The 26,057-nt window shown below is 43.4% G+C and overlaps 1 protein-coding gene across 2 annotated transcripts; it reads left to right on the top strand.

Annotated features, from left to right (window-relative positions):
- The first annotated feature begins 103 nt into the window (after positions 1 to 103).
- VIPAS39 (VPS33B interacting protein, apical-basolateral polarity regulator, spe-39 homolog) lies at positions 104 to 25,570 on the top strand. Of its 2 annotated transcripts, XM_081230305.1 has the most exons (20): positions 104 to 219; positions 2,956 to 3,048; positions 3,903 to 4,005; positions 6,387 to 6,530; positions 7,857 to 7,895; positions 8,243 to 8,307; positions 9,024 to 9,080; positions 12,941 to 13,033; positions 13,657 to 13,690; positions 14,198 to 14,300; positions 16,579 to 16,606; positions 17,975 to 18,048; positions 19,785 to 19,860; positions 20,308 to 20,442; positions 21,051 to 21,092; positions 21,416 to 21,505; positions 22,537 to 22,623; positions 23,194 to 23,283; positions 23,703 to 23,807; positions 24,567 to 25,570. In XM_081230305.1, the coding sequence occupies exons 2-20, from the start codon at positions 2,956 to 2,958 to the stop codon at positions 24,585 to 24,587; spliced, it is 1,479 nt and encodes a 492-aa protein (XP_081086431.1). In that variant the 5' UTR covers positions 104 to 219; the 3' UTR covers positions 24,588 to 25,570. The 2 variants fall into 2 exon arrangements, with proteins under 2 accessions (XP_081086431.1, XP_081086432.1); XM_081230306.1 differs by lacking the exon at positions 7,857 to 7,895.
- Positions 25,571 to 26,057: the final 487 nt, after the last annotated feature.

Genomic DNA, 26,057 nt, shown 5'->3' with positions numbered 1-26,057 from the left:
AGACAGCGCCCGATGACAGAGGCGGAATGAACTACAACTTCCAGCATGCCCTGCGGCCTCTTTTTTGACCCCACGGTCCTCGTCTCCACAGCCGACCGCCTCTCCCCGGGACTATCCCTTTCCGCCTCTTTTCTATGCCGCATAACCTGTCTAGAAAGGCCGGTGCAACGGCTGAGGACTCTGACGCTGACCTGACAGGGAGGGCTCGGTGTGGAAGAGGTGAGGGTGTCCCAAAGCCCTTGGGCCACATATCTGGCCAAGTCAAGCCTCTCCGCATCCATATCCTTTCACCCTGTTCTCTGAGGCGTCCCTAGACCACCCAGGCCTGACTCTGTTACTCCAGTCCCGGCGACCCGTGGGCTGGGAGCCGCTGTCCACTCGGGGTTGGGGTCGCGAGTAAGCCCGGACAACTGATTTTGAACGAGCATTTACTGTACCAGGGTTCTGGGCTCTGGCCACTGCGGTTGATCCGTGTTTCCTGGACGTTCGCCCGTAGAGTCTTCCTAGTTTAACCCACATTTCCTCGTCTCAGTTCTTAACCTGGCTCTAAAACTGATAAATGAATCCGAATGTAACTTCTCAGTAGCTGGTTTCTGGGGTGTCCTAAGGCCGGGAGCGTGTTGGTTATAGATATTTTTGGTTGAATCGTTTTCCTTTCTTTGTCGTGTCCTGTTCTTCCCTCGGATCTACTACCCTATATGATGGGATCTCAGTAAACAAGTGACAAGGACAAGCCTTTGAAATATTTTAAATCATGTTGAAGCAGCTTTCTCAGTCCCTCTTAAAATTGTACCTGGTTGCTTTATAAATTCTAGAACCATTAAATCATTATCTTTTTACTTGCTAAGTAAATCTGTGTTCTGACTTGGCGCTAGAAGTACAGATTAGTGTCAGGTGTCCACTGCTGTTGCATGGTTAAAGAAGATTCCAGAAATCCTCTGGTGGATTTTTGGGTTTGTTAGACACATTCTATGCCTATCCGTAGATATTTACATTTATTTACTTACTGTAGTAATGACCTGCCCTCGTTTTCCCTAGAGTGATAAAAGGACCATGCAAATCAGAGTGGAAATGACCCAGGAGACAGAAAACCTGGATTAGCTAGGAGCAGCTAGCTTTAGCTTAATACTTTGATAATTAATCCTTTTTTGTCTCATTTCCCTCATCAGTGAAATGGAATCTGCCAAGCCTGTGTTACAGGGTTGTTCTGAGGATTACAAAGTGCTTTATAAACCGGCATCTGTACCAGAGGCATTTACCTGCAGTATGCACACCTTCAGTGTTTGTGATGGCTACTCAGAATTTTTGTATCAAAATTTTTAAGCTTCAGGAATGCTTTGAAATATTCTTCTAGCTTTTTCTAAGATAGTGATTTATTAATAATAAAAATTAATACTGAACATTAATTTTCTGTCAGCACATGTGCTTTACATGTATTGTTTTAACTGGTTTAAGCCTCACACCAGTCTTAAAAGGTAGGTTTCTGTTGTTATGCCCAAATTTTGCAGATGGCCGAGATAGAAAGATGGCAGAAGATATCCTATACTATAAACAACTAACATTTAGTATTTACTTTATACTCGGCACTTTGTTAGCTGTTTCTTGACTCCTATTCTTCACTGCAACCCTGTGAGGTAGGATATCACTTTCTCCAAGGCTTAGGAGTAAATAACAGTATTTACCCAGTTTGCTCAGAATTGGAGAAGCGACATTTGAATTCAAGTCTGCCTGACTACAAAGCCTATGCTTCTTCCAATATAAGTGATGATTTTATTGTTTCTGCTAGCTTTTTTATTTGGTTTTGACTCCCTGGATTAAATATACAAAAAGATTTTTAAGCCATATTTGGGTTCAGTAGAAATCAATTAGTGATATCTGCAATGGGAAAGGATCAGATAGTAAAAAATTCTCTTCCTACCTTTGCCATCCCTAGATCCCCTGAAAACACAGTGTGTTAAGGACCATTGGGAGCCTCAATGGGGCTGCCATGATGAGTGTTTCTTAACCTTCTATTGAGAAAGGTGCTACTGAGATGAAAGAAAAAGCAAATTGATATTTTAGAATTTGACACTTTGTAGCCTTTGGAGTTATTTTGGGTGCTGTGGAAGGTTCCGTACCTGGTTCTTGGCTTACATCAGTTTTCACTCTAATCCAGTTGGCATTGATAGTTTAGTCTGTAATTCTAAGGCAAAACTTTTTTTTCGGGGTGAAATCTAATTTTAGAGTAGTTATGAGAGGGACTTGTCGTGTTTTGACTGATTCTTTATATACTTTTTTGGCCATGCCCTCATTTCCCACATTTTGGACAATACTTGTTAATAAATTAATCATGATTTGAAGATACAAGGGGGATAATTTAGCTTCCTTTAATTGCTTGCTTGCCTTCAGGCATTTAACAAGCACACATGAGAGCAAGATATATGTCAGTTTTATTCACTGTAGTATTCCCAGAGCCTAGAACAGTGCCTCAGAGATGGCACTCAATAGATATATGTTGAGTACATGAATGCAGTTATTATCTGTTTTATTCATGCTTTGATTGATATTGTATATTCAGCAAAGTTCGTGATGCATTCTTTTAACACTTGTCTGCTTTGTACTATTACCTTTATACATAACTTATGCTGAATACCCGAGTTCTGTTGTAGGATCCTTCAGAGGGGGACTATTTTTTGCACTTTAAATATTCCTTACAACACCTGAGAAAGTGCCATGAAGAAAGTAGCTGCTCTAGGAATGAATGACTACTTGTGGGTAATCAGAGGATCAAAAGTATGATTTGATTGGAGACCCAAGGATCTGATTTTATATGGCATGTTCAGTATTTGCTTTACCAGACACTTTCATACATCCCTGATTACTGTGGGGAGTTTGTAGTCTAGGAACTTAAAGCTTTTGGAGCTCTTTTGAGGGGACTCCAGAAAGGGACATATATCTATCTTCCTCTCACTCCAGATGAATCGGACAAAGGGTGATGAGGAGGAGTATTGGAATAGCTCCAAGTTCAAGGCTTTCACCTTTGATGACGAAGATGATGAGCTGTCACAGGTAGGTTTCCGTGAACAATTGCTGAAGGTCTCACCCTCTTCCACTGTGTACCCTTCCCCTTGCATCCTCAGTAACCTGTCTCCATGAGGCTCAGAAGTGTTTTCAGTCAGATCTTTAGAAAAATCTTCATGGAAAAGAACCCTGAGAAAAGAGGGGGATTGTAAAAACCAACTCTCTGCCCTTTTTCCTTTACATTCTTAAGATGATTCATTTCTTTGAGGTTTTTTTTCCAAGAACCCTAAGTCTTTTATCATGTGATATAATTTATTATTATTATTATTATTTTATTTATTTATTTTTTTGTGGTACGTGGGCCTCTCACTGTTGTGGCCTCTCCCGTTGCGGAGCACAGGCTCTGGACGCACAGGCCCGGCCATGGCTCACAGGCCCAGCCGCTCCACGGCATGTGGGATCTTCCCGGACCGGGGCACAAACCTGCATCCCCTGCATCGGCAGGCGGACTCTCAACCACTGCGCCACAGGGAAGCCCAATTTATTATTTTTGAAGGATGAACTGGATTGGAAGTTTGTCTTTATTGTGTCTATTTTACAAACGGGGAAGCAGATTCATTTTTGGAGAAATGGATAACCTCACTACAAAGCAAGTCAATACCAGGAGTGTGATTAGAATTCAAAAGCGGTTTTGATTCCTCCTAACCTTTTGCCACTGGACTCCAGTGTTGGCTAAAAAGCAAATTGTTTTCTTGGGAAATGTCTAGCAGGCTAGGCTTTCAGTTGCAGAGGGTGAAAATGTTGGCCATCTTCAAGTCCCAGTTCCTCAGCCTTCTTGGCTGTCAGAGAGAGAGGTGAGAAGTGGTGACTGCCTGAGTGCCCTGCCTTATGTCTGTCTGCAGTTAAAGGAATCCAAGCGGGCGGTGAATAGCCTTCGAGACTTCGTGGATGATGATGATGACGATGACCTGGAGAGAGTCAGCTGGAGCGGGGAACCTGTGGGAAGTAAGTAGAAGAGGCCCTAGGAAGGATTAATTATTCAGGGTTCTTACCACTAGTAAAGTCTCCTCAATACTTGTCAGGAAAGGGAATGAGGCTAAACTATTTTCAGATGAGCATACATCTGGAAATTTAACCCAGGAGAAGATACTGGGGAAATACAGCAGTAGTTTCCATACGGCTATCTAGGCCTGCTACCCTAGGGCTAATGCTTGGCTGGCTATTTCAGACTTACTTGGGCTGCTTGTTAAAATTAGATTTCTAGGCTTCACTCCAGAGGCACCACTTCAGTAGGTCTTAGGAATGGGGGTGGTTGGGGGGTAGGGTGGGGTCTCAATTGATAATAAGCACTACAAATGCTTCTGATATGCAGTCATATTTGGGAACTGCTGACTGAAATGCTCATAACTGGCTAGCAGGACTGATTTCCTTAGCCACCAAGTCTCACTGCCTAGCTGTTCTATAATACCACTTAACACCTTTGCAGAGTCCATCTGACTTTTTTTTTTCCCCATTTATTTATTTATTTATTTATTTATGCATGCCGCCTTGGGCCTTCGTTGCTGCTGGCAGGCGGTGCTCGGGCTTCTCACTGCCGTGCTTGGGCTTCTTGTTGCCGAGCTCTAGGCTCGCGGGCTCTACAGCACAGGCTCAGTAGTTGTGGTGCACAGGCTCTAAAAGTGCGGGCTGAGTAGTTGTGGAGCGCAGGCTTAGTTGCTTCACGGCATGTGGGATCTTCCCGGACCAGGGCTCAAACCCATGTCCCTGGCATTGGCAGGCAGATTCTTTTCCTTTTTTTTTTCTTTTTTTTTTTTTTTTTTTGCGGTACGTGGGCCTCTCACTGTTGTGGCCTCTCCCGTTGTGGAGCACAGGCTCCAGACGCGCAGGCTCAGTGGCCATGGCTCATGGGGCCAGCTGCTCCGCGGCATGTGGGGTCTTCCCAGACCGGGGCACAAACCCGCGTCCCCTGCATCGGCAGGCAGACTCTCAACCACTGCACCACCAGGGAAGCCCGGCAGGCAGATTCTTTACCACTGCACCACCAGGGAAGTCCCTTCATCTGACTTTTAAGTGTATTTTTTAAGTTTTTTTTTTTTTTAACTCTGCTAATTCATTGGGGGGATGTTTTTTTAATTAATTATTTTTTTTTTTGGCTGTGTTGGGTCTTCGTTTCTGTGCGAGGACTTTCTCTAGTTGCGGCAAGTGGGGGCCACCCTTCATCACGGTGCGTGGGCCTCTCACTATTGCGGCCTCTCTTGTTGCGGAGCACAGGCTCCATACGCGCAGGCTCAGTAGTTGTGGCTCACGGGCCTAGTTGCTCTGCGGCCTGTGGGATCTTCCCAGACCAGGGCTCAAACCCGTGTCCCCTGCATTGGCAGGCAGATTCTCAACCACTGCGCCACCAGGGACGTCCAAGGTTTTTTTTTTAAACTGGGAGATACTGTCACATGATTTTAAAAGTAATAAGTATTTAAGGCACACAGTGAAAAGTTTCCCTCCCCCACTGTCATGCATCTGCACAGTTCTCAGGCCCTGGCCACCCAAAATACAACTGCTGTTGTTTGCTTTCTGTGTATTCATCTAAAGATTCTTTTTGCATTTGGAAATACATATAGGAATATATATTTTTACTCCCTTTTTTACACCAGTGGTAGCATACATTATACCCTGCTCTTTTCACTTGACAGTATAGCTTGAAGATCTTTCCATAACAGGACATAAAGAGCTTTGTCATTCTGCCTCTCCCTTTTTAAAAATAGCAGCATAGTATACATTGTATGGCGTTCTCATAATTTATTTAACCAGTCCACTGTTGATGAACTTTAGATTGTTTCCAATCTTTTGTTGTTTATATTGCAGTCAATAACCTTGTATTTTGCCCAGATAAGAGTATCCGAAAGATCAATTCCTAGAGTGGAATTACTGGCAGAGAGTATTTGCATCTGTGTTGGTTAGATATTGCCAAGTTGCCTTCCACAGGGGTTGCACCAGTTTGCACTCACACCAGCAGTGTCAGAGTATTCCTTTCTCCACCACAGCCTTGGCAACACAGGGTATTACCAAACTTCTGGGTCTTTGCCAATCTTATAGGGGGCCAGTGGTATCTCAGTGTACTTTTATGTTGTGTCATTCTCTTACTAAGAGTGAGGTTGAGCATCTTTTCACATGTTTAATAGCCACTTGTATTTCCTCTTCTGTGATCCATTTATTCAGTTCCTTTGCCCCTTTTTTTCTGTTGATTGGTCTATTTGATTCCCAATTTTTTAAGTTCATGTTGACAAGGGACCAGAGCCTCTAATGAAAAGCTTTTAGAGTTTATTGGAATGCTGGATGCCAAGGCATTATTTTGGATGAGAATTACTGATCTAGATCTTATTATCTTGCAGGTATCTCATGGTCCATCAAAGAGACTGCTAGTAGTAGTGGGTCAAACCATGAGCGTGAACAGCTAAAGAACCGAAACAGCTTCTCCTCCTACACACAGCTACCCAAACCTGCTTCTACCTACTCCCTGAGCAGCTTTTTTAGAGGTAAAGAGTGATGGTTAAAGGGACAGGGAGTCCTTTTCTTTTTTTTTTAAAAACCACTGAGGCTATAATTTTCATTTACTCTGTAAGAAAAAGATTATTGAGGGACAAAAAATCTTTAGAGGGCTTCCCTGGTGGCGCAGTGGTTGAGTCCGCCTGCCGATGCAGGGGACACGGGTTCATGCCCCAGTCCGGGAAGATTCCCACGTGCCGCGGAGTGGCTGGGCCCGTGAGCCATGGCCGCTGAGCCTGCGCATCTGGATCCTGTGCTCCGCAACGGGAGAGGCCACAACAGTGAGAGGCCCGCGTATCGCAAAAAAAAAAAAAAAAAAGTCTTTAGAGCTGGCAGTTGGGGATCAGGAAGGGCAGAGATGAGGGGAATTCACAGGGCTTGGACTGGGTTTCTAGAACATGATGAAGAAAACTGACATTAACCCTGAGACAGATTCAGTTGAAGAAATTTGCCTAGGTCAAAATTCCTTCCTACCCCTGTGCGTTTCTGTTGGAAATCCTTGTGCACTGCTGGTGGGAGTATAAAATGGTACAACCACTGTGGAAGACAGTTTGGTAGTTCCTCAAAAAATTCAACATAGAACAATCATATGGTCCAGCAGTCCACTTATAGGTATATACCAAAAAGAGTTCAAAGCAGGGACTTGAACACGTATTTATACACCAGTGTTCATAATACCATTATTCATAATAGCCACAATATGGAAACAACCCAAATGTCCATTGACTGAAGAATGAATAAGCAAAATGTGGCATGTATATGCAGTGGAATATTATGCAGCATTAAAAAGGATAAGAATTCTCATACATGCTACAACATGGATGAACCTTGAGGACATTATGCTAAGTGAATTAAGCCAGACATACAACGACATATACTGTATGATTCCATTTCTATGAGATACCTAGAATAGTCAGATTCATAGAGATAGAAAGTAGAATAGTGGTTACCAGGGGATGAGAGTGAGGAGGAATGGGAGTTCGTGTTTAATGGGTACAGAGTCTCAGTTTGGGATGATGAGAAGTTTCTGGAGATGGATAGTAGTGATGATTGTACAGTGTGGATGTACTCAGTACCACTGAACTGTGTACTTAAAAATGGTAAAGTTTATGTTATGTATATTTGAACCACAATTTTAAAAACTGTTCCTCAGTGCCTTTTTTTTTGTAGCACCTCAAATTTCTGAAGTTGAATAAAAACTTTTTTAAGCCTTAAGTTCTCATATTGCATAAAAAAGTTCTATGTGCACTGAATCCTTAACCAAGTCTGAATGGCTCTGACTTGAACTGTTGACCTTATGTGTACTTTACCTTTAGGGAGAACTAGACCTGGAAGTTTCCAGTCCCTCTCTGATGGTAGGCATTGACCCTCTTGATCACTGTGGGAGATGTTACTGATCTGGGGTACAACCTGGGGAGTCATGGGGACAAGTGATAATTAGATGATGACATTTCTTCTGACTCCATCATCATTATTAGAAAGATTTTCTGATGCTGAGCAAGGAGGTCAAGACCATTCTGGTTATAGGAGCAAAGGGTAACTTCTAGGGTTGCTGTCTTTGGGGGAGGAATGGGATCTACTTTGGGCCATAATGATGCCTTGGGGGCCAAATGAAAAAAAAATGTTCCTGAGAAGGAAGCAGTAGAGGAAGGGAATGGCAGGAGACGGTGCCCTTCTGAATCAGTTGCCTGTTCTTTTTCAGCTCTGTCGGACACACCTGCCAAGAGCTATGCTCCAGAGCTAGGGAGACCCAAGGGGGAGTATAGGGTGAGTTATATCCTACACTGTGTTATATCTTTACACAGTTTGACATACTTTGATGTATGTTATCTTGCTTGATTTTCTCAAATCTTTGAGCAGGTATGATTTTAAACCCCTTTTATAGGTAAGAAAACTGGATTTTTAAACATTAGAACTTGCCTGGAGTCTCACAGCTAGTTAAATGGTAGAACTTGGACTCAGAACCTCTATTTTCTGATTCAGTCCTGGCACACTTTCCTTACCCATTATGCTGCCTTTTTTTAGGTTGTACTTTTGATCATCACTGTGGTCTGGAAGCTTGGTGGAACTCATATTCCCATGAAGCACATAAAAAAGCAAATCGATTCAAAAGGAAGAAATGATATCATAAGGTTCAAAAAAGGAACATGTTTCTCTCTTTCCCTCTGTTGGCAAAGCCACTAATTAGAGTCCCAAAACTGCATTTAGGGGTTGAAATCCTGAACCACTTAGGCATAGCGTTGCTGGTTTTGTTAGTTGATCCATTCCCTGTATGATCCAACTCCTCCTGCCTGTATTGTCTCTGTTCTAGTTCCTTAAGAAACTCAGAACAAGACCATGCCAGTTCTTGTTTTTTCATCCATTTCCTTCCACAAAATATATTCCCTTTAGGGACTAAGATTATGAGTTTGAGATGAGGAGCGGGCACACTTATAATTCTGATCCCTTAACTTCCTGGGATTCACGCGTTGCTAATATTTCAGGATTACAGCAATGATTGGAGCCCCAGTGACACAGTGCGACGCCTTCGGAAGGGCAAGGTAAGGCCACTGGGGAGAGAATTCTTGTGAGATTTTTTTGGAAGCTGGGCAGCTTGACCTTTCTCTTCAGTTATATTTGTTAAATGAAGTGGTTTTCAGGAGGAAAATCAATCCACTAAGATGACAAGTCAGCTGCAAAATTTCTGATTCTCCAGGGTTTAGTGTTGCTTTGATGGGGAAGGGGGAAAAGAGTGATGGATGAGAGTGAAAAGTAGTGCCTTTAAGAGTGAGAACAATCTTTTATGTTTAGGTCTGATCCATTGTGAGTTAACTTTTGTATATGGTGTGAGGTAAAAATTGACATTCATTTTTTCCCATGTGGTTCTCCGTTTGTTCCAGCAGTATTTGTTGAAAAGACTATTCTTTCTGCATTGAATTACTTTGGTGCCCTTGTCAAAAATGCATTGACCATATATATGTAGGTCTCTTTTTGGACTCTCTTCTAGTTGATTGATTTATTTGTCTATCCTTATGCCATTACCAAGGCCTTGATTATTGTAGCTTTGTAGTAAATCTTGAAATCAGGTAATATAAGTTATTCAGCTTTATTCTTCTCTTCCAAAATTATTTCAGATATTCTAGATTCTTTGTATTTCCATATAAATTTTACTATCAGCTTGTTAGTGTCTACAAAAGAGCTGCTGGGATTTTGATTGGGATTGCATTGAATCTATATACCAATTTTGGGAGAATTGACATCATAATAATTAATGGATCAAAATGGATCATAAACCTAAATGTAGAATAAGTGCTAAAACTATAAAACTAGAAGACAATATAGGTGAAAATCTTTGTGACCTTGGGTTAGGCAAAGACTTATTACCTAAGCACACATAAACCATCAAACAAAGGGAAAAATTGAAAAGATGGACTTCACCAAAATTAAGAACTTTTGTTCTTTTAAAACACTGTTAGGGCTTCCCTGGTGGCGCAGTGGTTGGGAGTCCGCCTGCCGATGCAGGGGACACGGGTTCATGCCCCGGTCCGGGAGGATGCCACGTGCTGCGGAGCGGCTGGGCCCGTGAGCCATGGCCGCTGGGCCTGTGAGTCCGGAGCCTGTGCTCCGCAGGGGGAGAGGCCGCAGTGGTGAGAGGCCCGCGTACCGCAAAAGACAAAACAAAACAAAAACAAAACAAAACAAAAAAACACTGTTAAAAACACAAAAAGATGGGCTTCCCTGGTGGTGCAGTGGTTAAGAATCCGCCTGCCAATGCAGGGGACATGGGTTCGAGCCCTGGTCCGGGAAGATCCCACATGCCATGGAGCAACTAAGCCCATGTGCCACAACTACTGAGCCTGCACTCTAGAGCCCGCAAGCCACAACTACTGAAGCCTGCGTGCCTAGAGCCCGTGCTCCACATCGAGAGAAACCACCGCAATGAGAAGCCTGCACACCTCAACGAAGAGTAGCCCCCACTTGATGCAGTTAGAGAAAGCCCTCACGCAGCAACGAAGACCCAATGCAGCCTAAAATAAATTAAATAAAATAAATTCAAACAAACAAACAAACGAAAGAAACCACAAAAAGACCATAGCTGGGAGAAAATATTTGCAAAATACATGTGTCATAAAGGATTTTATCCAGAATATGTATATAAAAATAATGAATTATCTTCAGTAATAAGAAGACATACAATCCAATTTATTTTTTCTTAAACTTCTAAAAATCTTTTTGGCTGCGTTGGGTCTTTGTCTCTGTGCACAGGCTTCCTCTAGTTGCGGCAAACGTGGGCTACTCTTCGTTGCAGTGCGCTGGCTTCTCATTGTGGTGGCTTCCCTTGTTGTGGAGCACAGGCTCTAGGTGCGTGGGCTTCAGCAGTTGTAGCAGGCGGGCTCTAGGTGCACAGGCTTCAGTAGTTGTGGCACACGGGCTTAGTTGTTCCGCAGCATGTGGGATCTTCCTGGACCAGGGATCAAACCCATGTCCTCTGCGTTGGCAGGCAGATTCTTAACTGCTATGCCACTAGGGAAGTCCCAAACAATCCAATTTAAAAATTGGCTCAAGGGGACTTCACTGGTGGTCCAGTGGCAAAGAATCTGCCTTACTATGCAGGGGACGCAGGTTTGATCCCTGGTCAGGGAACTAAGATCCCACATGCCATGGGTCAACTAAGCCCACGAGGCACAACTACTGAGCTCGTGTGCCTCAACTAGAGAGCCTGTGTTCTGCAAACTACAGAGCCCACACACTCTGGAACTCGTGTGCCACAACTACAGAGCCCACACACCCTGGAGCCTGCACACCACAACTAGAGAGAGAAAACCCACATGCCACAACTAGAGAGAAGCCCACGCACCGCAACGAAGAGCCCACGTGGCAACGAAAGATCCTGCATACCTCAACCAAGATCCCGTGTGCCACAACTAAGACCTGACGCAGCCAAAAATAAATCAAATAAATAAATAATAAATAAATAAATCTTTTAAAATAAATAAATAAAAATTGGCTCAAGATTTGACTAGTTATATCACAAAAAAGATACATGAATGGCCAATAAGCACTTGAAAAGATGCTCAACATTATCAGTTATCAAGAAAACATGAATTAAAACTGAGATATCACTATACAACCGCTATAATGGCTAAATTTAAAAATACTGATCTTGCCACGCATTGGGAGGATGCGGAGCAGCTGGAACTCTCATACAGTGCAAGCAGGAAGGTAGAATAGTAAAACTACTTTGGAAAGTAGTCTGACAGTTTCTTACAAAATTAAACACATTTAGTTTCACTACTAGACATTTACAGTCCAGGAGGAATGAAAATATGTTCATACAAAGACTTGTACACAGATGTTCATAGTAACTTTATTTGTTACAGCCCCTAAAGTGGAAATAACTCAAATATCCATCAGTAAGTAAGTGGATTAAAAAATTGTGGTATGCCCATACAATGGAAAACTACTCACCAGTAAATAGGAGCAAACTACTAATACCACAAGATATAGGTCCATCTCAGAAACATTATATTGAGTGAAAAGCCAGGTACAAAGGAGTACATATTGTATGATTCTGATTTTCTGAAAGTCTAGAAAAGGCAAAATTTTAGTGACAAAACAGATCAGTGGTTGTTGTGGGGTAGTGATGGGAGAAGGGTATTGACATCAGAGCGGACAAGGGAACTTTCTGGGGTGATGGAAATGTTCTGTATCTTGATTGTGGTAGTAGTTACGTGGAATTATTTACTTGCCAAACTCACTGAACTGTACACTTAAATAGGGTAGATTTTATGCTATGTAAATTATGCCTCATTAAAAAGAGAACAAGTTGGCCTCAGATAGCTGGTCTCCCACTGTCCCCGGTAGCGTGGCATACCCTGCGGCACTTCGGGGCCGGGGGCCGGTGCAGAGAGCCCTTCGTCCTAGGACATGGGGTGCTTCTGGAAAGGCGGCCACCGCCTTGCCCATCACACAACACACGTTCCTGGGGAACCTGGTCCTAAACTATTCGTAGACGACCTGCTTCTGGGTCAGCATGTCATTCGTAGCAGAGCAGCTCCCTCGCTGCGACCTACTGAAAGGCGACCCTTGACACAGGGTTTGAAAAAAAACAACCAAACAAACAAACCGAAAAACCAGATTTAAAGAAAAAGAGGAAAAGAGAACAAGTGAGCTCTCTCCTTGTTGACTTTGGCCAGAGTTCATCAGGACATCAGCATCTTCTAGGGCATAAGGCTGAACTAGGGAGGGTGTGATGGGAACCTCTTGGCTCATAGAGTGCTGGGGGCTGTTGTGTAAAAACAAAGGAGCTCTCCTTGGGGACATTTTAGTTTATTCTTGCCCATTCTTCAGTATCCAGTGACAAAAGAATATAGGAAATTGTCTTCTTCCCTGCACACCAATTCTGTTCTTACTCTGCCAGGTCTGCTCCCTGGAAAGATTCCGCTCCTTACAGGACAAGCTACAACTCCTAGAAGAAGCAGTAAGCATGCATGATGGAAACGTCATTACTGCGGTGAGTTGTGGGTTTTGTTTGTTGTTTAAGTATTGTTTTCATTAGTTTCTGCAAGTCTAATCAGGATAGATTTTTTTTTAAATCTATTTCTTTGAAGTAGAGTTGATTTACAGTGCTGTGTTAGTTTCGGGTGTACAGTGGAGTGATTCAGTTATATATGTAGCTATTCTTTTTCAGATTCTATTGGGTCTAGTTTTCTGTGCTATACGGTGGGTCCTTGTTGGTAATGTCAAGTAGAGACCCTGGGTTTCCTCTTGAAGTGGAAGATTCTCAGAAGTATGTGTTCTGAGGCTTAGCTGGCAGGATATGCATTGTGTGTGGCACTCTTGGTTATGACCCAGAAGCAGTAGGTTGGCCACTTGGCGTCGGAGGAGAGATGTGAGAGCAGCTTCTCACACAGGGAGGGAGGTGCCTCTCACCAGTAGGGGCTGGACTCCCAAGACGTGGCTCATTCCTTGGGTCCATCACCTGTCCTCCTATCACACGGAGAAACCTGTTGTATAGACCGGCAGAGATTCCTGATGAGTTGCTGGCCTCATTCCTAGACACCAGGTGCTCAGGCAGGGCCTTGTGTTTGGAAGGTTACACAGGATAATTCATTCTTGGTTCTCTTGTTCCTCTAGGTTCTGATCTTCCTGAAGAGGACATTGAGCACAGGTGAGCGTGGTTTGAGGGAAATCTTCACTCAGTAAGGTGTCTACTACATTTGAAGGGAGAATGGCATTGTGGCTTTCATACCACAGTTTACCAGCATCAAGTCTACTTTAGGGACAGCTGGGGTGGCCTGAGACTTCTGAATACACATCACAACCCTGAGGGCAGTCGTTCTTCCTTTACGGTGATAACTACAGTAACCACAAAGCCCCTCCATTTATTGGACAGACAGATGTCTGTGTGGGTTTGAGGACGTGAAAGTCCATGCTCAGTGCCTGATGTTTGGGTTGGTGAGAACTGGTAGTTAACACAAAGGCTAAGCATCGCCCTGGACCATGGAGTATGTGTTGCTGGTGGGTTGAGCCATAGGGATGGGCACCATAGAAAACCATTCCTAGCTTCTGACGGATTTTGAGGAGATCATGTTTGGAATGTGTGAGTAGGGAGAGCAATTTCCTATTGAGTAATAGGCTTTAATCTTTCCCCATTTAACTCCTTCCTGCCTGCTAGAGATCCTCTTCCGAGAGCTGGAGGTGCGGCAGGTTGCCCTGAGACATCTCATTCACTTCCTTAAGGAGATAGGGGATCAAAAGCTGCTTTTGGACCTCTTGAGGTAAGAACTGATAAAGTTCGTTCAGTACTTTGTTCAAAGCACTCTGGGCGATAATACAAAGAAAGAGAAGACACTGCCCCTCTTTTATGGAAATGCTTATCAGACAGGATATTGAGACGTGATGGGAGAATTCCTTGGCGATCCAGTGGTTAGGACTTGGCACTTTCACTGCCCTGGCCAGGGTTCAGTCCGGGTTAGGGAATTAAAATCCTGCAAGCCGCACAGCACGGCCAAAAAAAAAAAAAGAAAGAAAAAAGAAACGTGATGGGATAACTAATAATGTACCACAACCTGTGATAAAGTGACCGTGCAACAGGTGGTTAAGAACCAGGCCCTGGAGTCAAGCACCTGCGTTGAATATTGTCTCCACCACTTAGTTCATAGCGTGACCTTGAGCAAGTTACTCAACCTCTCCAAGCATCAGTTTTCACATCTGTAAAATGGAGATGATGATACCCACCCCACAGGTCATTATGAAGATGAAAAGAGTTCGTGTGTGTAAAGCACTCAGCATAACGCGTAGTCTGTAGTATTAAGTATTTTCTTACAAAAGACCTAGAATAAAGGTATCTTTTATTACTTGGTCCCCAGTGATGCCAGTGAGAAGTACAGTGGAAGAGCAGAAGAAGCAAATATAATTTTCAATCAGGATATCTGTGGAGAGCCTCACGGAAGTGATTAGGAATTGAGTTGGGCCTGTGAGACTAGGTAGGATTCTGATAGGTAGAGAGGCAAGAGGTAGGCATATCTACTGGGGGCGGCTGTCTTCGGTCATGTGTTTCTTCCCTGTCTCATTTCAACTGGTAGGGACTATTTTATGTCCTTTCTTCAGTATCAGGGAAGGGGTTGGAACCTCTGTTTAGGCTGCCATGTGGCCCAAGGTAACTTCATTTACCCCATGGCTTCAGCACAGTGATGAGCTGCCCTGAAGACTAAGGTGGGGAAAGCAGGTCACCTGGGCAGGGTCAAGGTTACAGATGGTTAGCCAGGAATTTGCAGAAGACATGTTCATCAAGACAGGTTGTTCCCCCAACCCTTTCCTCCCTCCCTCCTTCCTTCTTTCCTTCCTTCTTTCCCTCCTAATCAACAAGGCTTTATTAAGTATCACCTCTATGCCAAATTAGTGATGTTAATTATAGTGGTCCATTCAGGGTAAGAAGGAATCAGAAGACAAGTCCTTGTTCTCCAAGGCCTTATCACCTTTGGGGAGAGACCAAACACATTGTGTGCTGTACCTGAAAACAACAGAGGGCAGTATAGACAAACTGTTTCCAAGATTGTACTGACAGAGAAGAGTGTTTTCATCTTTAAAAAAAAAAAACAGGGGGCTTTCCTGGTGGTGCAGTGGTTGAGAGTCCGCCTGCTGATGTAGGGGATGCGGGTTCGTGCCCCGGTCCGGGAGGATCTCACATGCTGCTGAGCGGCTGGGCCCGTGAGCCATGGCCGCTGAGCCTGCGCGTCCGGAGCCTGTGCTCCGCAACGGGAGAGGCCACAACAGTGAGAGGCCCGCGTACCGCAAAAAAAAAAAACAAACACAAAAAAACACAAAAAAACCCAGGGCTTCCCTGGTGGCGCAGTGGTTAAGAATCTGCCTGCCAATGCAGTGAACACGGGTTCGAGCCCTGGTCCAGGAAGATCCCATATGCCGTGGAGCAACTAAGCCCGTGCGCCACAACTACTGAGCCTGCGCTCTAGATCCCGTGAGCCACAACTACGGAGCCTGCAAGCCACAGCTACTGAAGCCTGCGTGCCTAGAGCCCGTGCTCCGCAACAAGAGAAGCCACCACAATGAGAAGCCTGTGCACCGCAATGAAGAGTAGCCCCCGCTCGCCACAACCAGAGAAAGCCCGCGTGCAGCAACGAAGACCCAACGCAGCCAGAAATAAATAAATACATTTATTAAAAAAAAAAAAAACTCTTCAGCTGTATTTAAAAAAAAAAAACAAAACCAGAAGACTGCTGTGGGCTAAGGTTTTGCGGAGGCTCTGAGCCTTTCTGTCAGATCTGTTAACATTACAGTTGTTAGTGCCCTGCAGTGTCTTCTTGTCCCTGCTCTTTGCTCAGCTAGGTAGATGGGGGAACGATGATACCTGATCCACCATGTGTTCTCAAGGGGTTGCTGATTAGTAGAGAGTTTAAGAAGAGAAGGGCTTATCTTATGTCTAGAGGCAAATGAGTTTGAATTGTGTTTCTTTTAGAGCAGTCATCCTATTTTGTGAGGTTATACTGCCACACATCAATAAATAAAAATGCCCTGCTGCCTTCTGCTTCTTCCCAGGTTCCTAGATAGAACAGAAGAGCTTGCGGTAAGTGTGGCCTTTGTTTCAGTTGGGGGCCTCTTTAACAGAAGTCTAAGCCAAAACCCAGCCTCCAAGATCCCAGACTGATTGAATATTTTCTTTCCTTTGGTACTGATTATATCCAGGAGAGAAAGGCATCTGGGAAGCCTAAAAACAATCCAAATGATGTACCATTTTGTTTCTTTTTATATGCTGTTTTGATTGGGCTTATGAATAATTTTTTTTTAATAGCTGAATGAAAACTGGCCTGGTCAATTTGGAATTTGTCTCTTAATTTCTAGTTGTTTTCAATTCTTGGTTTGTTGGAGCTTTGGGGTTTTGGCTTCTAATACTAAAGATAATACTGAAAGCAAAGAGGGATAAGAAACCAGATACAGGTCATGAAGGAAGATAGGTCAGGCTGCTGGTGGTGCAGCCAATACATATTTTGGCTGAAGCCTCAATGACTAAGTGTTAAAATTGATTTGGGGCAGATTTTCACCATTAGAGAAGAAACTCCTGGAACACAAGAATAAATCTGAAATTTTACCAAAAATGTAATTGTATTATTCAGACTTCAGTGATCATTTAAAAAGTTGAACATTACAGTGCAGGGTTAAGAATTTCTCAGTGCTGTCAATGTCGGGATTGTCCTTTTAGTCGCTGAACCACACATTGGTGGTAATATATTTTTAACCTTCTTTACGCAACAGAATATAAGTCAGGAAAATGTTTTTCAGTAACATTTTGTAAAAGGAACTTGTACTTAATATTCAAGGCATGGGAAAATCTCAAAAACCCTTTATCTAAATCTACTCAAAATGATTAGGAATCTGTAGTAATCATTTTGAAAAACTTTTTGTTTACATTTTTAATTTCTGTAGGTTCTAAACTATAAGGAATTTTCTTCAAATAGCATTCTTATAAAGTTTGTTATTTTGAAGTTTGATTAATCAGTGAAAATAAATGTTTTGCATAACTTATTTTTATCTAAAACTTTCATATTTTCTTCATATTCTGTATTATGTTTGAATTGAAGGTGATTTATCATGCATGCTGTTGTATATCAATTTGGAGTTTTTCAACCTTGTAAACTTTGGAATTGGCAAAGCTGATAGTCTGCTTTTAGTTTATCCCTGTAGAATATGAAGATTTCCTAAGAACAACTTTTTCTTGAAACTAGTGGCTAGTGGCTAACATATTGGATAATGCAGTTAGAGATAATAATTTTGAATCATTCTTTGCCCTCCTCCCCACCCCCTGCCCCCTCATCTATTCACAAAGGAATCTCTGGTAATGAGAATTTAGTTTTTAAGCATGGGAAATCTACTTACAGAGCTACCTTGCCCTTCTGAGGAAAAGAAATAGCTCAAAGCCTCTCTCTCTATTTTGTAGCTAACCCATTATCGAGAGCATTTGAACATTCAGGACCCCGAGAAACGAAAAGAATTTCTTAAGACCTGCATTGGGTAAGTGGGGGAGAAATGTTTTTAGCTATAAATACTCTTATACAGAGCAATGAAGAGACTAAAAAAGGGTAGAATGGATAGATGGTTGCAGGGAAAGGCTAACAATGGGTCATACAAGCATCGTTAATGATCATCTCATTCAGTGGTTCCAAACACTAGTCCCCACAGAGTTTTCTCTGATAGGTGGTAAGTTGAGAATAATAAGGACAATGTAGAGAGTTTTCTCCTAAAGCTATATTTATTTAATTTGAAAGACTGCCTTTTATTCTGGGATTTTTTTTCCCCCTCTTCCTCCACCCCCTTTTTGGTAGAAAAATGGGTTATAATTTTTTTTGTGTGACCTTATGTATTAAAAGAAAAAGTTGGCAACATTTTACCTTATATATTATTTTCAGTGTTACTGGTCCTTGAAACTCCACAGTCCAAGAACTACTGATTGAGTCCAGCTTTCATTCAGAATATAAATCCCTGTAAAAACCAGCCCCACATATTATTCTTCCAGTGATGGGGCACACAGTTCTCAGGGAGGTAGCTTATTTTATTGTCAGACAGCCTTCATTATTGGAAAGTGCTTCCTTATATTGAGCTAAAACTTGCTTCCCTGTATCTGTCAAGACAGGTGTGGAGTCTACCTAGTAGACCTTGCTTGAGGTTCAGTGGTCACAGTTGTTTTAGTCATTCCTCATGTGACATGATTTCCAGGTTTCACATTTAGAAATTTGTTTATTTCAATGTAATCCGTAATTTTAACTTTATCAGCTACTGAGGTGATACGTCGTATGGCCTCTCGTAAACAAAGAGAAGTTAGAATAGTGAAGTAACTGGAACCTTTTGCTGTCTTCTTTATCTCTTCCAAAAACTGGCTGGGGATCACACTTATCTGGGAGAGTGTAGCTGAATTTCAGAATTCTTCCTGGAGTGAGTGGAGTAGGGGAATAAGGCAGCACTTTCTGAAGGAAGGTCTGGGAACTGGGAGTTTAAAATCTGGCTTCTATTCCTGGCCTTACTCATTGACTTACCATATAGCTTTTAGGCAAGACACTGTTTGTCCCTCAACTTCTTCACGTGTAAAAATATAATGTAGTGCTGAAGATGGGACCCTTGACATTATGTAGAGCTCTGACATCTTTACTAATCTACAAACATACTGCCGTGCTGTGTAACTTGATTTTACCTTATTACTCTGCATTAAAAAATGGCTAACATGATTCACTTTGCTGTACAGCAGAAACTAACACAACATGGTAAAGCAACTATACCCCAATAAAAATTGCTCAAAAAAAAAAATTGCTAACAGATGTAAGTGCCCCTTAAGGAGAGTTAAGCATTGACATTAAGCAATGACAGGAACCGCTGTGCTTCATGGGGATGTGGATGACAGGCAGCTGGCTAGGCTCACTCACTAGCTAAGTGACTTGTTCATCAAGCATTCCAACTCCCACAATGAGGGGATTCTAATTCATTCCTCAGCAGAATCACCAGTGACTGTGTATATTTCGTGGACTTTCAGGCTCCCTCTCAAATTGACAAAACCTTAAATATAAAATCCCAGCCAACGGTCTCCTCTGTTTTCTGCTTTCTCTCTCTCTGCCTTTCAGGGATGCTCTAAAGGTGAACTGAGATTAGATTTATGAAGCCCCATGAGTTTTTTATGCTTACAGTGGTGATTTGGTTTAGTTGGGTTTGTTTTCTGTTTGAGTAGAGAATGAGGTACTAACCTTCTGGCCCTCTCCCAGTTTGCCGTTTTCAGCAGAAGATTCTGCACACATACAAGACCATTACACGCTCCTGGAACGTCAGATCATTATCGAGGTTAGACTCCTCATCTCTACACTTTCTGCTTCAGTGCCAAAGCTCACTGCCATTCAGCAGCTAGGAGACTTCTGCTCTGCCCACATAGGTCATTTCCTGTTACATTTTCTAAGAGCCTTTCATTCTTTCTCTCTACGTGGTAGCCTCTGTCCATTGTCTTCAGGCATCCTTTTTCTTCTCACTTGCTATTAACCTGGAAGTATTTCCTCTTTATCCCAGAACTCCATTTCATCACTATTTCTCTGGTCTTCCTCCATCCAACTTGGACCTGTCATCATTTTCTGGATTTTAAGCTCCTCTGGGCTATCCTAGGCAATTTCTTTTCGTTTTCTCTTCTTTGCCTCTTTCCTAGGGTAGGAAGCACAACTGCTGTAATAGTAAAGGCTTCTCTCCTGCCTCTACTCCATGGACATTGTTCTTTTTTTCACTTGGCTCACGCCACCACAGGCAAATGATCGACATCTAGAATCAGCAGGACAGACTGAAATCTTCCGGAAGCACCCCCGCAAAGCTTCTATCCTCAACATGCCGTTAGTGACGACGCTTTTCTACTCCTGCTTCTACCACTACACAGAGGCTGAGGTACAGGCAGAACGTGAAAGAAAGGCCCCACACATCCTCACTGCACAAGACGAGCATATTTCAAAGCCAGTACTTCAGCATATCCTATTTACAATGGGTGCGCATAATTCTCGGCAATCCATCTGGGAAGCCTTCCTGGCTCTCAGCAGGGGTGAACCAAGAGGAGAAAAGAGGTCTGTAAGGGTTTGCATGGCTTCCAGTGAGCTGGCATGCAGCAGTGCTGCTCCCATAGCAGTCTCTGTTCAAAGGTCCATAGTTTCAAATGGATTCGCACAGTATAGAGAAGAGCAGTGGGGGATAGTTACTTGTGGGTACTTAAAAAATTTTTTTTGAAGAGGTGTAAATTTAATGACCATAGGTGGGCATGATCATAATGATCATAGGATTAGCATAAAGTTGGGAAATACACCATACCTATTAATCCAGTCCTCTTAAGCTGGGTTATGGTGATATCCAATTAGACCTGATGGAGCTTTTCTCTTAAATTAATTTCTGGGTTTGAATGGTTACAAAGTGAAATGTAGACTGTCTATGTAGTGGAAAAGAAAAGGGGAGATTGGTAGTATTTGAGAAATACCACTAAAATTCCTTCTTCACTTTCATCCTAGGGCACATTCAGCAGTCCGGTCAACTTGAAGAAGACATTTAAGGTAGATATAAATTAGTCAGTGTTTGGTAAAAGTAGTATCAGAGTAACTGCATGGAGTGGATGTTGCTTTCTATCCCTGCACAGTAGTAAGTCCCTTAACGTTCAAGGTTAAGGGGAAAATGGAGTAAGTTTGTGGGAAGTGAGGGAAGGCTTTAACTGAATGGCCTGCAGCAGTGCTGGGTCTTGGAAACCTGAGAGATTTGTGGATTTTAAGAGGCAGAATCAACACCAGGGAGTATTTTTGCCTATCTTTCCAGAATTCTCAAGCACCTCCCCTGATGCATTTCTACTTCTCTTTAATTTCCCCTGGCCTCTGCTTTCTAGATCCCAGAAAAACAGTATGTGCTGACAGCCCTGGCTGCTCGCGCCAAGCTTCGGGCCTGGCATGATGTCGATGCCCTCTTTACCACAAAGGTGGGTGCCCTGGGACTGTTCCATGCCGCTGATGCCTTGGAGATACCATCTTGTCATCCCATGCCTCCTGGGAGTCTCAAGTTCTAGTTACTGGTAGACATTTTTCCTTCAGATTTTTATTTTCCAAAGTTTCAAACCTAAAGAAAAGCTGAAAGAATAGTTAACAGTCTTCAGCTGCTTCACTAATTTGTTAACACTTTTGCCATATGCTTTTTTCGTTTGCTGAAACATTTGAAAGTAAGTTGCAGATAGGATACTTTTCCTTTAATTACTTAGGCATTTATCTCATTTGTAACCACAATATTATCATTCTCAAGAAACGTAACATTAATATAAGAATATTATCATACACATAAATTAGCTCTTTAGAGCTGTTTTTTGTTTGTTTTTGTTTGCTGTCAGGATCCAGTCAAGGATCTTACATTACATTTGGTTGTCATGTCTCTCTTAGTTTTATGTTTAAATATCCATTTTTCCATTATGGGTTTGACAGTTTTTTGTTTAACTGGCTACATTAACTACCAAAGCAATATATGCCTGTGTCAAAATCAAACACAATATGACAGTGTAGAGGGTAAAGAGTGAAGTTCCTCTTTCACTGTCCACCGGTTCCTTTCTCAGGGCAAAGCACTGTGAAAAGCTTGACGGGTGGCTTTCCAGACCTTTCCTCATGAACTGACAAGTAAACATTTAGATGAATATAAAGCTGTAAAGGGTAGGATCAGTCTACCCAGATAAGTTCATACTGCAAGGATTGTTAAGTAAATTGCTTCTTTTATTTAGCCATATTTCACAGACATTTTTTTGCATTAGTGCCTATAGATCTAAGAACTTATTTCATACCTCTGACTCTTTTCCACCCTCCTGAGTTCCTTGACTTGTTTGAAACCCTCATCTCTCTTCATTTCTCTCTCCCTCCCCTCCCATTCATCCACTCCTCATCACCATGTTATTCTAGTCTGACCATAAAACGTAGGGAGATTAGCTCAGATGTCTGGCCTACCCACGGCTGCCCCATCTTCCTTTTTCAGAACTGGCTGGGCTATACCAAGAAGAGAGCACCCATTGGCTTCCATCGGGTTGTGGAAATTTTGCACAAGAACAGTGCCCCTGTCCAGGTAATGGCTCTTAGAGGGTACAGGATCTTCTAGGAAACCTAACTTTCAGCCTCTAGTGCTCAGCGATGGGAGACTTGACCTGCTCTGGTCTTATCTTTAAGGCAGCATAATGGCTGTACTGCACCTTGACATAGAAAAGGCCGGGGAAGGAAGTTCTCCTCTGCCCTTAAGAAGTAATCCCAGTCTACCCTCTCTGAGGAACATCTACTGTGTTTAGCCCGGGTGGAGTACTGACATACTATTCAAATGACGCAAAAAGAGAACTTAATGAGAAAGGACATCAAGGAGCAAGGGGGCACAGCACGGGGTCAGGTCTAGGGCACACCTGTTGCTGGCATGGGGATCTAGCTCCGGGATAAGGAGGAATGGGCCCTTCTTTCCTGGGGGAGCATGGAGGTGCTGCAGAGAGTCTACCTCGTTTCCCTCTGCAAAACTAGTCCTGTGGTTGATGATGGGAATTGTAGACTGCAGATACTGACTCTTTTCCTTCTTCAGGATATTTTTCTACCTTTCAGAGCTCTGGGTTTAATACATCTGGGAATCATTAATCAGAAGTACTTCTTTTCACAGATATTACAGGAGTATGTCAATCTGGTGGAAGATGTGGACACAAAGTTGAACTTAGCCACCAAGTTCAAGTGTCATGATGTCGTCATTGATGTGAGTCCGTAAGAAATGAAAACCCTGAGTTAGACCTCAGTGGAAAGTGGGAGATTATAGTCTCAAGTCCTAGATCCTGAGGTTCATCTCTCAGTTTCAACTCAGTGGATAAAGTGGTCTGGCAAGAATTAGTTTGGAGACCCGCACTCCTGTATGATTTTCCCAGCCCTCTGACTGGTTTCTCTCTGCTTTTATAAATTCGTTGCACTCGGAGAATTCATAGAACTGAATCAAGCCACGTAACCTCTGTAGACTTCTCTTCAGCATGAAGTTCAGTGGGTGCTTGACCCCACGGTCATCCCACTGTAGCTTCCTGGCTTCTCCTTGAACCTTAGCTCAAAACGGGAGTGACAAAAGGAGAAAGGCCCTTCTGGAGAAGGCTGATTGGTGGTTTCTATTGTTGTCTGTTTTGGTGATAGACTTGCCGGGACCTGAAGGATCGTCAGCAGTTGCTGGCGTACAGAAGCAAGGTGGATAAAGGATCTGCCGAGGAGGAGAAGATTGACGCCATTCTCAGCAGCTCGGTGAGCAGCTGCAGCTTACACCTCCAGCAGTGTCAGTAGACAGTTCATACAGTAGCACTGAGTTTATATTCCCACGGCCTGGATGGGATTGCTGTCAGCCAAGCCTGTGGATCTCTTGATAAGGGTCTCCTATGGGCCTACAGGTCAAAAGCACTGGTTAGAACAGCAGAAGTCACTCCTGAGATGTGGGATGACATAAGGGTGATGTGGGGACCTTGGCTGACAATTGTAGCCCTCTGATCATTGTTAAACCTAGCAGGCAGGAAGGACTAACTACTGGGAGTCCAGAAAGAAACGTTACACATTCAGAATATCCAAACTGCATAGTTTCCTGGGGCTGGATGTGACTTTCCTGTTGGGAGAAAGAAGTGGGTGAAATAGATTTTAGCTATTTGGGGAACACAGCTGACTCATCTCTCATAGCAGAAAATTGCTGAGCTTACTGTTAACGTGGAGCTTAGGTCCCTGTTAGATATTTTGGAACCTTGCACAAGCTACAGCTAGTGAATCTTTGTCCTCAGGCAGGCATAACCAGAATAAATGCCCTAAATCAGGCTTGTAAGATACAGAATAGGAATTTAATCCATCTCTAAATAAATGAACTCCCCCCCACCCACATTAAAAATTTTTTTTTCTCAGCCTCCCCCCTCCATCCTTCTTTTCCTTACATTACCTAGCTGTGGGCCTTGTTTTATCGAATTCCCTCTGCCTATCTGTAAGGATCAGTGAAAAACTGATCGTTGTTTGTTTTTTTCACAGCAAATTCGATGGAAGAATTAAGTGGTATCAGCTCCCTTGAAACCTGCCTCATTTCTTCCTTTCCTGCCTGTGAAAGTAGAGAGCGCTCTTCTTGGGAGAGTTAAGCATCACATCGCTTGGGCCCATCGTCAGCAGGCAGTGCCTGCTACCCGTGGGACAGAGACTAGCACCTGGGCACCGACAGCTTCAGACCGATCTTTTGTCCAGGGGCCGTCATCTGAGGGGCAAGATCTAAAGCTTTGCCTCATGAGAGACTCTCTCCACCTGGTGCTCATGTGAAGGTGGGAATAATTTCTAGACTGGGCCCATATTGGGCAAGATCTCTCTCGGTCTGCGGAAACTGCTCCAGAAAGGAAGTCTCCTCGACTGAGAGGTACAGGTATCATAGGGTGGCCACTCCATTCCCCTCAGCTAATTATGACCCTGGACTTGGTGCTGGACATTGGCAGTTTTGCTCTGAAGGAAGTCAGGACAGAACCAGAATGGCTGTCTCCCAAGAGGCCTCAGGAAGCGCTGCCAGTGTTGCCAGGACCTGTTGGAGGCGCCCTCACACTGTACAGAGTCCTCCGCCTCATGACAGAGATTGCCAGCGTCCCTCTGCTGCCATGGTCTTCCCTTTGTACAAAAACTGTGGTTCCTCTCTCACTTGCACCCCGAGGTGGCCTTGTGTGAGAGATGAGAGCATCCCCCTTACCTTTCCCTCCCACCCAGACCCCTAACCTTATATGGAGCTCAGATTCAGCATTGCTGGAGCAAGCTCTCCTTTTCTGCACAAATCTCATTATTTCACTAGGACCTTCCCCAAGTTTCACCAGGGCTAAACTTAGCAGCTTTTCTGTTAGGCATTAAGGTGGAGGTTTTAGTTTCTTGGTTGGTTTTCGAGAGGATATTCTGTAATGCCAGTTTCCTGTGTTCCTGTACCAATATTAGCCTTTCTTCTCTGTGACTGAACTGGGTTTCCCAGACATGCCTAGACTCCTAATAAAGCTGCTTCTTTCTTGGTGCCTTCTCTTTCCCTCCCAGTTATTTTGTACAGAACAGTGAAGCATTTGCCCCGTCTCTTGGGACCACTACAAATCTGCCTTGGTGACAGCATTCAGCAGCCTGTCAACACTTCAGGTTGTGGAGTAACAGTGCTTACGGCAAAGCAGGGCCGTGTGGTTAACAGAGGGAGCACTGCCCCCTGGCTAAAGACCTGGCCTCTCGTCCCAGCTCTACCGCTGACAAGCTGTGTGGTGCTGGGCGAGTCCCCTTCTCTCTGGACTCACTGTCTTAATCTGTGAGGGGAGGGCACGATTCTCTCAGATCTTGTAGGATTCTGTGCTCACGTGGCTGTGTGGAGTGGGTGAAGTGGTAGGGGAAAGAGAAGACGCTCGTACAGAGGCACACAGCAGGCTTTAAGGCAATGTGGTTCTCATCTGGAGGCAATTTTGCCCCCCAGGAGACGTGTCAATATCTGGACATGCTTTTTTTTTTTAAGAATTTATTATT

The sequence above is a fragment of the Mesoplodon bidens genome (assembly GCF_964165515.1).
Source record: "Mesoplodon bidens genome assembly, chromosome: 3".
Taxonomy (NCBI): Eukaryota; Metazoa; Chordata; class Mammalia; order Artiodactyla; family Ziphiidae; genus Mesoplodon; species Mesoplodon bidens.
The sequence above is the reverse complement of the archived record's forward strand: the minus strand, read 5'-3'. Positions and strand labels throughout refer to the sequence as shown.

Bases quoted from the DNA above. Each gene is read 5' to 3' on its own strand.
- VIPAS39 (XM_081230305.1), top strand. From the start codon at position 2,956: ATGAATCGGACAAAGGGTGATGAGGAGGAGTATTGGAATAGCTCCAAG. The intron at 6,531-7,856 runs GTAAAGAGTGAT...CTTTACCTTTAG, and splicing joins CCTGAGCAGCTTTTTTAGAG to GGAGAACTAGACCTGGAAGT. The intron at 21,093-21,415 runs GTAGATATAAAT...TCTGCTTTCTAG, and splicing joins ACTTGAAGAAGACATTTAAG to ATCCCAGAAAAACAGTATGT.